The following is a 12,117-nucleotide window of genomic DNA, read 5'->3' as shown; positions in this document are numbered from 1 at the left end:
AAAAAGATTCTCTCTTAATTTTATTGTTGTGTTTAATAGTATATGTTTATGGGAGTTTTATTCTTGTTGCCGATGCATGATAACAGTAATTAGCACCTGGAAGTGTTCTCAGCTTCAGCTACACATTGGTTTAAATTTAACAGCATGCTTCCTTATTGACCTTTGATCTATAGCGAACAAATTCATTGCATAAAAATATCAGTCATATTCTACATAACGTCATTTATAACATAACTATAGTAATTGTTTACTATCATAGGATGGTTGAAATACAAGCCAAATGGATGTTGTTATCCAATTCTGTTGCACTTAGCAAAACATTTCTTGTTCGGTTGTTCGTGGCTGTACACATTACACAACGGGTATACATAATTTCAAAACAGTACTTTCAAAAAATTACTTTCATCATTCTCTTTTGCTGTTTTTTCACTTATCTAACAAGATGGGATAAAGTTAGGCTATTTTAATTTGGTCTCCCTTGCTCCCTGATTGTACACTGCTGCCTGCACCCATTATGAGCAAAGTTTTTAAAATATTTTCAAAATATTGTCACATCAGTATTAACTACTAACTCCATTGTAAATTTGGATTATCATAACTTGAACACTACCTGTACTGTTCATAAACACATCAACTCTAGGTTATAGCTGATATTCCAAAAACAGCACCGTAACCAGGATTCCAAGTAGCATAACTGTAGGGGCTATAATAAGGCGAGAAAACTGGTTTAGGGAGCTGTAGACAACGGGATGGCTCACTATAGAATGGGAGTACCCCCACCAACAAGGAGGGAAAAAAACTGGTTTATTACCAGGGCAAAGCTTGAAAACCTGTTTCTTTCCCCAGGCTTACAAAAGGTACAATTTTCCAGTTTACAACGATTTCCGACTTAAGACACCCCATTGGAATGGAATTTCCCCTGGTAACCAGAGGACTTCCTTCATAGATCTGTATCTAACACTAAATTAGGCTCTCAAGACATTCTTATTATTTGTAACTGTCATTATTGTCATTATTTTCCTTGCCATCAACAGGATATGAACAGAATATGCATAATCTCATGGGTGGTGGTGATAGTCATCTACTTAAAGCTCCTTCACCATATAACATCCTCCTCAACTAGCTTTGCATAACCTTGACTTGTTCAACTTTTTTTTTTCCTTTTACACATTATAGTGAAAAGATTATTTTTCTAAATCAGACATCGAAACACTCCATCTTGTTCTGCTTTAGTGTCATCCGTTCCCACATGCTCAGACTTTCAATTCTGTCGCTCCTGCTTACCTGAATGCTGCTTAACTCCCACATACTTCCATGTACTTAACTGGCTGTGTGCAGCTTTCCATATTCTCGGTCTCTCCATTCAATCGACAACGATATTATCCTATGTGAGACTGCCCAACCATGCTACATCATGTTCCTCTGCCTGACCAATGGCTAAGGAAGGGCAAAAGTGAGTACTCTGGGACGCCAGTTCATTGTTTGGAGGTCAGTTCACTTTCCACAAAGGATACAGTGAGGCTTGTGTCATCCTGCCTTTCTCTCAGGGAGAGCTTACATTCTCATTATTCACTAAACAAACTACATGTTGGTGAACAAGGGTATGTTGTTATACAGAACTTCTCCACCTTAATAGATCTTCATGAACAAAGGTATCTTGTTATACAGAACTTATCCACGTTAATACATCCTCATGTTTTCCTTGCGGGCCTGATTCACCAGTGAAGGAAGAAGCCCACCTCCTGGTGTTATGAATGAGGGTTTTTTGTTTAAGACCTCTGTGCTAACATCGCAGACAACTTTGTCCACTCATGGAACTCTCATGCCCTCTTCTATTCCCATAAAATGGCAGACTGCAATACACTCCCTGAACACCTGAATTAGCTCTGGTCACTGACCAGGCCAAACTATATCCCCACAAATTATTCCCAGTGAGTGGGTATTTAACTACCAGTGCTACCAACGCTGCAGGTAAAATTTGTCTACAGAGTTACATGTTACCGTTAGCAATGATGCTGCAGGAACCGGCCACCAGAAACCTGACTCCTCAAATGTTATCAATTTGCGGTGCTGTAAGGACGTCGACTTTGGCATTGTATTATGACTACGCTTTTTTCTTTTTTTTTCCAATTGATTGATTTGGAACTTATAGTACTGACCCAGACTGGGTTGGACTGGATATGGACAAGCTACTGAAAGAAACGCCATCAGCCAACGCCTCTACGTCTTCTTCGTCTGCCATGCCTTCCAAGCAAGTTGCTGGAGGGGATGTCCAGCGCTCATCGGTCCTGCTCTATGTGCAAGCAGAAGATGAGTACCCTCAAGCATGACAGACATTCCTTATGTATTATTTGTAGGAAGGTTCAGTGCAGCATGAGGCAGAGGTGTGAGGAGTGTAGAGATTGGTTGTTAGAACAAATGGAGGATTTTTTAGAGCAAGGGAATCTCTAGCTGCTAAGAGCAAACATAAAATGGGTTTAAAATCACAAGTTATAGATAAAGAAGCACTAGAGTCAGAGCTATTTAGACATTGGAAGACAGATTCGCATACAACATGTCTAACTTATTTGCTAATTTAATACATAAGCTATACGAGAGTAAAGATAATGGTAGTAATAGTAGTGTGTGATACTAATCACTTTTTCAGCTCCCTGCCTGTACCAGAAACAGCCCTAAAGGGTGCCCTGGGGTCATGGAAACCCGCAATGGGTGCCGGGGGTCATGGAAACCCACAAGCCTCAAAGGTAGCATCTGCTGGCCCTGGAGCAGGCTCTGTTGGCAGCAGCTGTCCACCCTTCCCCTCAGGTGGTAAGTTCTGAAGTATTAGGTCTAGCTCAGACACAGACGAGTAGGGATAGTGGTTTCGGTTGCTTACAGGAAGACAAGTTGAAGGGGCAGGTTTCTTCAGGTTCTATTTCGGCCTGAATTCCTAGCATGAACGGGTTTGTCTTTGGACCCTTCGGAGGTTTTGTTTCCTGCTTCAAAGTCCCTTTGTCAGAAGACATCTGAGCTGGTACAAGGGGGTGTAGATGTGGTTTCTGTGTCGGATGCCGAGATTAGGGATAGTACCCATCTTCAATGGTTCCTCTTCCCTCAATAGGAAAGTTTGAGGGGTCCCTTGGTGGTGGAATTTCGGGTGATAAAAGTTTCAATTTAGCCGAGTATAATGCAAATCAAGGATATAGATTACTGGTGAGACAATGTTTTAATTTCAGGTTTGCTAATGTTCTTGAACATCTAATTAAGAACTTTCCCTAGTTTACCAATGAGGTTTATCAAGATTATCAGGGAGGAGCTGAGTCAGTCTATTTTCTTTCTCTAAAAACTATGGCTTTGTCTTCTTCATCTTCTGTTGCTGATCCTTCTCTTCCCACTTTACATGCCAAACCTTCTTCTAAGTTTCTTCTAAGTTCCTTTCTTCGAGTTGGTATCGGGTTCTTCACTTGCGCAACCCCTTGCTTTGTCAGCTACCATATATCCTTCAACGGGGCAAGCAAGTTCGCAGACATATAGCATACAAATTTCTCAGGCGGTTGCGGAAACTTCCGCAGGTACATTTGTGCACTTATGTTAGGTTTGAGACATAATGATTCAGTGATGTTAGGTTTGAGACATAATGCTTCAGTGGCAATTCACTCAGGGTCTCCAGTGGTAGTCTATTCGATTGCTCTATTGTCGAATATAACAGTACCGATGGTATCATCAGTCCTGTTTTTCCGCAGAGTAGAAGGTAATCTTTAGTCGGTGATTCCAATGGTTTCTGCAGTCTGTAGCATTTCAGTACTCAATGGTGCCAGTCAGTATGTTCCCCACCTGTCTAACTTCAGCATTGGGTGTTCTAGTAGCCACTCCAAGTGTGGTTTCTTCCCGTTTCCCTTCACCTTCAACTTCTTTCTCAGCTTTTCTGGTGGACTTGTCTCTTCTGCTGACTAAGGTGTACGGTGTTGGTTCGGATTTGGTTTCGGGTTATTTGGGAGTAAGCACTCCCCCTCCATTTGGTGATGTGTCTTTTGCTCTGGATTTCCGTCCGGGTGGGTTTGTGATTCAGCCTAGGTCAGGCGGGTCAGGTTTAGGTGCTGGTTTGGTTCATCTAGGTACATTAGGCTCAGCATTACATCATCATCTTTGAGCAGTGGTGTGTTTACACAACCGGGTGCAGCTCGCTCAGCTGTTGCATCATCGTTGTTGGGTGGTGCAGGGAATGCCAGCGTTAGCTGTTTTGGCTCCAGGTAGGTTCAGTACTGGGTTAGTGAATTCGGTGGTATCTTTGAAGTGCGAGTCTTGCTCAACCAATTGCAGTTAGCTCAGGTATGGGCCCAGGTACGGTGGGCAGGATGTCGGTGCATACAGTGATACAGGGTTCCGAGTCTTCACGGGTAATTTTTTCAGGTGATCGTCCTGTCTCAGTTCCTGTTCCGATTTGGTCAGACCAGTCTGACAGGGAATGTTCTTTGGAAGAAGAGGAGCTAGTCCCTGAGGTGAGTTTTTCTCAGGCTAATGAAAGTGAATACAAGCGGATGGTGGAATTTTTTCCCAGGCTAACGAAAGTGAATACAAGCAGATGGTGGAATTCATCCATTTACTTTATCCGCAGTCTAAGGCTCTGGAAGAACCTATTTAGACAAATCAGGCGATGTTCAAGATGTTGTATTCAACCCAGCTGGCAGTTAATCAAACTTCTAGTAAATTGGGTCTGGTTTAGTCAGGTCGAGCAGGCGCTGAGAGAGGGGGACACCAGGTTGGGAGCACTCATCAGGTCGGGTAGGCAGGATTCAACCTTGCTTCCTAATAAGAAGGGGTTTTACTGAGTGGCGGGTAACCATTTTCTAGTACCAGAGTTTCTCTCAACGAATCGGTGGAGGTGCTTCTTTCTACGGTTCCTTCTTCAAATAGGTTAATTGCAGTCTCTTTACGTGAAGCAATTATTTTGGAAGATACTCTTTATAACTAATTATTGGCTTTGTCACATTCTATGTAGATGTTGTCAGGTTTGATAGGTTTTCTGAAACAGGATAGGTATGTTCCTTCAGATCCAGTTTTGTTCGACAACCTTATCACCTCAGTCTCTACGGGTTTGGCTTACCAGGCTAATATTTCGGATGGATGCACTACATTTTTCGGTAAGAAGCGGGACTTAATTTTGAACCATCTGCCTCTGCATTTTCCGGTTATTACCAAAAGAGTGTTCTGTTGAGGGCGCCTCTTGCGCTATGCAACAGTCTGTTCACGGAGGAGGACATGTTGGCAATGGGTAATTTTGTCTCGTCGGCATTGGCAGAAGAGTCGCAACAAGCCATGATCCGGGTTGCAGCTCAGAGTCGCAACAAGCCATGATCCGGGTTGCAGCTCAAAGATCAAGATCCCTCAAAGGTTTGAGAATGTCATCCCCAGGTAAGTGTTCCTCTTCCAAGTCCCCAATAAAATCACCAAAGAAGATTCGCTTCTCATCTAAGGATTCATCTACTGTCCCTTCTTCGAAAACTGCTTCTTCTTCTAAGGATTTTCAAAAGTAGATGTTGCCCTCCCCTGCACCGGTTGGAGGTTGTTTCGCTTGCTTTTTGGACATCTGGAAGGAGTGGGGCGCAGAGAGTTGGGTGTTGGTGTTGTTGAAGAACAGATACAGAGTCCCTTTCCATTCTCTTCCTCCTCTGTCCGACTCCCCGGCATCCCTTCCCAATTATTCCCAGTCTTCCATCAAAGGAAAAGTGTTGGCAGCAGAGATTCAGTCCTTGTTGGAAAAGGGAGCAATAGAGCTTGCTCCTCCTTCCCCAGGATTTTACAGCTGGATCTTCGTTACCGCCAAGGATCCGACCGGTAGCGCCGACCAAGTTTCACATGGAAACCTCTCAGTTTGTGCTGCGGTCAGTCTGGAGAGACGACTGGATGGTTTCGGTGGACCTCAAGGATGCGTATCTCCAGGTTCCAATTCATCAGGAATCTCGGAGGTTCCTTCGTTTCTCGGGTCTGTCTGGATCATTCCAGTTCAAGGTCCTCTGCTTCAGTTTGACCACAGGTATTCTAGAGAGTAATGTCTCCTGTTTCGGAGACAATGCATCACCGGGGCTTTCGTAAGAGGTACCTACACAACTGGCTGATTCAAGCTTCGTCCGAAGAAGTAGTAATTGACGAAGTAGTAATTCAGGCAGGGATTTCTTACTAGACCTATGCCAATCCTTAGGGATTTGGATCAACTTTGACAAGAGTTCTCTAATTCCATCTCAGGTGAAGATTTACTTAGGGATGGAGATTCAGGCATGTCATTTGAAGGTTTTCTGACACAAGAACGAGTTCGGGTGGTCCTGCGTCAACTGGAAGAATTTATGTCAGACAGAGATCAACCACCAGTGAGCGTATGGAAGAGCTTGTTAGGAAGAATGTCTTCCCTCTCGCTTTTAGTTCCAGAGTCTCGTCTCTGGATGCATTCTCTGCAGGTATGTCTCAGGAATTGCTGGGACTTTCAGGAAGAGAACACAGTGGTAGTCTGGGAAGGATCTTCGGTGGTGGTCAGGAAAACTTCATCTGACCATTGGTGTAAGATTGGACCTCCCTCTTCCAGACGTTTATCTGTATGCAGATGCCTCAGATCGGGGTTTGGGTGCAACCCTGGAGGAGGCTTAGGTCAGCAGCCTTTGGAGGGATCTGGATCGGGAGGAGTCCATAAATTTTCGGGAGCTGAGAGCGGTGGAAGAAGCTCTAAATTATTTCTCGGAGCTAGTAATAGACAAGGTAGTAGCTGTCTTTTTGGAAATCGTCACAGCCTTGTCATATCTAAAGGAGGAGGGAGGAACGAGATCTCCAGTACTAAACGGCATAGCGCAAAGGGTGTTTCACTGGTGTGAAGATTGAAGGGTTTCCCTTATCCCCAATTTGTGTTGGAGAAACTCAATGTCTTGGCAGACGGAATGAGTTGGTCGCAGGAGGTTCTCGGGGAGAATGGACCTAGTACAGGAAGAGGTGCCGATTTGTTAAGGTAGCCAGCGACTGGATCTTTCTGCCATGAGACTGAACTTTCGCCTTCCAGCTATTTTTCTCCGGTAGCAGAACCCATGTCATGCAGAACGGATGCAATGTTGCACTCTTGGGACAATCTACGGGAGCATGCATTCCCTCCTTTTGGCCTGATTCATAAAGTTCTAGTCAAGCTCAGCAACATTTCCAACACACATATGACCTTGATAGCCCTTTCTGGTCCCAGAGACCTTGGTTTCCGGACCCTCTGGAAATGTTAAAGGTCAACAAGAAAGTGCGAGCAGTAGGATCTTACATTATCTGTTTTTGTTAAGATCTTCTATAATTCAACAACCAGTTATTCCGCTTCGGGCTCCATCGGGAGATTTAGCGGCTGTATTGAAATTGTTGAGCTCTCCAGTGTTTGAACCTGTAGCATGTACGGAGAAGTTGAGTGAGCAGTTTCTTTGAGATCTTGGCTGTTCACTGACGACGAAGATTTATGGTCAGGAATTGAAGATGTTCCAGCTTGACCAGCGGCAAGCTGGAACATCTTCAATTCCTGACCATAAATCTTCGTCGTCAGTAAGCAGCCAAGATCTCAAAGAAACTGCTCACTCAACTTCTCCTCCGTACATGAGAGGCTAGATAGCCACAAGAGGGGCTTCACCTTCCCCTCTCCATACATGAGAGGTATAGAATACCACATGGGTGGCTGGTATGACTGAGACAAGACCTTAGTTACGAGACTAACATCGAGGTACTCTCTTTGCAAGCATCCTCACCTACTGAGCTGAGCAACTAGGTGAGGTTACATAATTGATAAATAGTAGGTGAATACTGAGTTACCAGCTTATGTTCCGTGGGCAGGTTGAGCTGATTTAGATTGATCCCACCTCCAAATAAGTGTTGTTAATCAGGCTAATTCCCCTCAATGGTGAATGGTTCAAAATGATTCAATTGAAGAGTTAGGTCACTAGCGGCCGGTTCCTGCAGCAGTATTGCCAACGGTAAAACAGGTAATTCAGTACACAAATTTTACCTGGAGCATTGGTAGCAGCAACACGAGTAACTGAGTAGAAAAATTTTACCTGCAGCTCTGGTAGCACTGCCAGTAAATACCCACTTAGTGGGAATAATTTGTGGGGATATAGTTTGGGCTGGTCAGTGTGACAAGGGCTAATTCAGGTGTTCAGGTATTACAATATTAGTTTTATTATGAAAACTTATTTCTTCCCCTTTTTCAGAATGCTGTGTTGTCCCATGGAACTTTCATCTGTTCTCAGAGGATTCTCAAGCCTTCCTGCTATTCCTTTCTTTCCCTCCTTGTCTCAAGACAATGGTCTTCTGTCACCTATAAGAGCCATAAGTTGTACCTCAACAGGAGGGAATCTATTAAAGTTTTCACTTATTCATTTGTTTCGACTTCTATAAACTCTACGCTAGATTTAATGTATCCAAGCTTGCAGAGTCAGTCAGAATAAGAAGGTTATGATCAAGCAAAAAAAACTGTCATGGTAAGATCATACAATACACCAGAAAAATGGGTACAAGAAGTATCTTATTGGCTTTAGCAATTTATATATTGATTATATTTAGAAGGTTCACCGGAGCTCTCACCTGGCATATTTGAATAAACTTAAGCTCTACTTAAGCAGAGCAGGCACTTGGCAGCGCAGGCTGCATATCCCTTTCAAGCATGTGCTGACCACAGTACATAAAGAAACTATGGTCCATGAAGTAGCATGGATACAAAAGTTGGAGCAGTTCATGTCACAAGTCTAACCACTAACATGCTTGAAATAAAAATCATGACTAGTTCAACCCCAAGCTACAGGCCTTCCTTATACCAATCTATGGCACTGGCCTAGTCCTACCACAAAACTGAAACATAAATCAGAAAGATTAAGGAGACCAGAAGTAGCTGTAGCTCTTAACCTTTACAGTTCTGATGTCATCATGACTGAAACTCGTGTACAAATGCAGTTCCCACAGACAAAGCAAGGGTAATGATCTTGTGCCAAAGATCATGTCATACGATGTCATGACAGGCCAGAAGGAAGTGGAAAACCTACTTCAAAATAGGTGCACTCCTATACACAGCATAGGCACCATCAAACTCACTCTAACTCAATACTTTCATTTTAAAAACAAGGAGAAAATAATTCCCCCTTGCAGTTCAAGCTAGACAGTACCAGTAGCAAGGAAGGAACTTAATGCATGACAATTTCTAATTCACTGTATGGCAACTTCATACATGTTTCCCATGTCTTTCAAGTAGAGAAAAGCAAAAACAGAATTGCAACTCTATTTGAGAGGGTTGAAACCAGAGCAGTTTGAAAAGATTTTCACCTTAATGTCATTATCTAAAATTTACTACAATACGCATTATCTGTTATCCCAACACAATTTCCCTAAACTGACATACTGCTGAAGACTGTTTTTAGGATTAACTTACACTGGGCATACTGAATCTCTCTTTTAAGGTACAGCCTGAAGGCCTCGCCACTTAAATGGGACATTGTTCTGTTATCCTTCACAGAGTTCTCTGGTTTAACCATGTTTACAATAACACATTTTACCATTCATAACGCAGCAAAAAAAATACAATTTGTACTCAAAATCATCACCTTCACGCTGGTTTTGCCACAACACAATATAAATGTCATGAGTGCTTGAGCAAATATGAAACTGCAACCAAAAGCAAAGCTGTGTGTGTACGTGTTACATATAATTATATGGAATGTGTCTTATTCCATATATAAAAACTAAAACTATGATTAATTAAAACCAGTGACCCAAGAGGTCAACCAGTTTGCTTGCAGGAGTGTGATCGGACCAGATAAGACAATGTAGGCTAAGCCTTGACGTGTTGTATCAGTCAGCGTCTTGGTTTGTCGTCATCTGTGGTCATCAAATCTATTGTTTTGTAAACTGTTGACAAAGCTTTCTGCTTGAGAAAACATATTGACCTATAACCCAGACCGTCCTACGTGACTTGTAATCTATGTCATCTGTGTGTGCATTCGTATGTCGAGCTATTGTCTGCTCACCTCTGATTTGTAAACCATATTGTATGTCAGACTTAAGTTAGCCAGCTTCATTGGAAGACCTGTCCAGTTTTATCTGAACTTCACGATGTAAGATAGAAGACATCTATTTTTGTACTCTGCGTTTCATCACTGAATGAACTTAGAATTATCATCGAAGTTTTGGATACTCCAACGAGGATGAGAAGAATTATCATCGAAGTCCTGGATACTCCGACGAGGATGAGAAGTATACAAACAGATACTTGCGTATAACGTCGCAGGTCTTAATAACCCACAGGGCGCCTTGTTATACAAAGGCCCAGCCCTACATATGTGTTAACCCCTTGTGGTAAGAAAAGCACCAAGGCCAAAAGCTCAACCATCAGACATGCTACTTGTGTGCCAATTAATTTTGCAAGCATACTCAATTGAAGAACATAAGTTTTTTCCAAAGGGGAGTGCCTTTGTCTGCATAGGAGCTTTTGTGACTGTTACTGGCTTAATAGCATCTATTCATCTTCACTTAAATGTCATTAGTAGTCATCACTTTTGGGTGGCAGAGTATTTTGGGGGGTAGGCCCGGGAAGAACTTACAGGGTGGAAGTACCCAGAGAAATGAGTGAAGAGGGTTAAGTGATGTCATCTGCTTCAACTGCTTAGATAATTTGCTCACCTCATTTATTTTGAAAAATAATTTGTTTTATGGGTTTTTTCACATTCATGGCTTTGTTAAATTAAAGTGAAGATGTTCAATAGTTTTCAACTAACTAATCATTAATTTTGCAAGCCACGCTAGGAATGGTACACAAAATCAAACAATACTGGCTGTAATACCTTTCTACCACCTAATCGAGTAAAATACATTACAGGCAGTTCGCAGTTATCGGCAATACAGTTTTCTGGGCATTGTCTAGCGCCAAAAATCACTGAAAATGTGCCAATTTCTGTTTATCAGCATTGCTATATACCTAAAAAGAGGTACAATTAACTGGTTATCAGTGCCAGAATCCAGTTATCGGCGATTTTCATCCATCATCAAGCCGTTGGAATGGAAGCCCTTGCCAATAACTGGGGACTGCCTAGAAATAACTTGAACCCATTCAATTACCTAATAACATACCTTGTCTTAACAACAACCATTACAACAATCTACTTACTCTTTCCATTGGACAACATCCATAGTCTCCACTCTTAAGCTGGCAACAAGTTGTGTGTAAAGGACAATGATATCGCTCGTCAGGACACACCACATCACTGACATGTACCTTATTATCAGGGGTCCCTGATGACTCTGTCCACAGCAAGGCTTCTAAACGATGAATTGGAAATGACCAATGAAAAGTCTTTTGCTGAAAATATATAAAAAACTTCAATTATTCTGCTCGAAAACCTTAAAAATAATACATTCAATTACTATTAAAATTTACTTCCAAACCACTTAACTTTGGTAACTAAAGATTTGTAAAGTTGGCTAAGAAATTTGCATTAAAAATTCTGAACACTAACCCAAGGAAAGAATTAAGTGCCGTACATGCCAGTGTGTGAGGCAACTCTGTGTATAAGACGACGGCCTATTTTTCATGTAAAATTATAGGTATAGATATGTTTGCCATATAAGACGACCCACAATTTATCAAATTAAACACCTCAATCAGCTGAAGCAAGTTAGTTGGTACATATATATAAACAAAAATACATTCGCATGATTGCATTTCTTTAAAATTTGAAAGAATCCCAATATCAAGGATAACTGGGGAACTATTAGGTGTACAGTAAAACCCCCTATCCGTCAGGGATGCATCCCAGACTCCCTTCCCACCAAATAACTAAATTCTGTGAACGCTTACAACCCATCTAAAAATGCTTATAATTGCTTATTTTGATACTCTGATGGTTTAAACCAATCTCATAACTAAATATTATAATAGTTTTAACACAAAAGTGCATTTAGTCACAAAAATTATATGAAAATACAGTAGTTTGTGAATATTTCTCAATGAAAAATACCCTATAAGGTGATTTTCCCGCGAATAATGGGTAAATAAGATCCAAAGAGAAATAAGCGAACATGTGAATCCATGAATCTTGAGAATGCAAACCGTACAGGGGGTTGACGGTGTAAGACAACTCTGTGTAG

The 12,117-nt window shown here is 41.9% G+C and overlaps 1 protein-coding gene across 4 annotated transcripts in view; it reads right to left on the bottom strand.

Annotated features, from left to right (window-relative positions):
- LOC135219616 (progranulin-like) overlaps window positions 1–12,117 on the bottom strand; it is a 298,310-nt gene that overhangs the window by 207,165 nt on the left and 79,028 nt on the right. For all 4 annotated transcript variants that reach the window (XM_064256525.1, XM_064256524.1, XM_064256523.1 and 1 more), the window contains exon 8: window positions 11,138–11,329. In XM_064256525.1, coding sequence (XP_064112595.1) covers window positions 11,138–11,329 — 192 coding nt within the window. The remainder of the gene's footprint in view (window positions 1–11,137; window positions 11,330–12,117) is intronic.

This window comes from Macrobrachium nipponense, chromosome 1, assembly GCF_015104395.2.
Source record: "Macrobrachium nipponense isolate FS-2020 chromosome 1, ASM1510439v2, whole genome shotgun sequence".
NCBI lineage: Eukaryota > Metazoa > Arthropoda > Malacostraca > Decapoda > Palaemonidae > Macrobrachium > Macrobrachium nipponense.
This window is presented reverse-complemented; position numbering and strand designations above follow the sequence as displayed.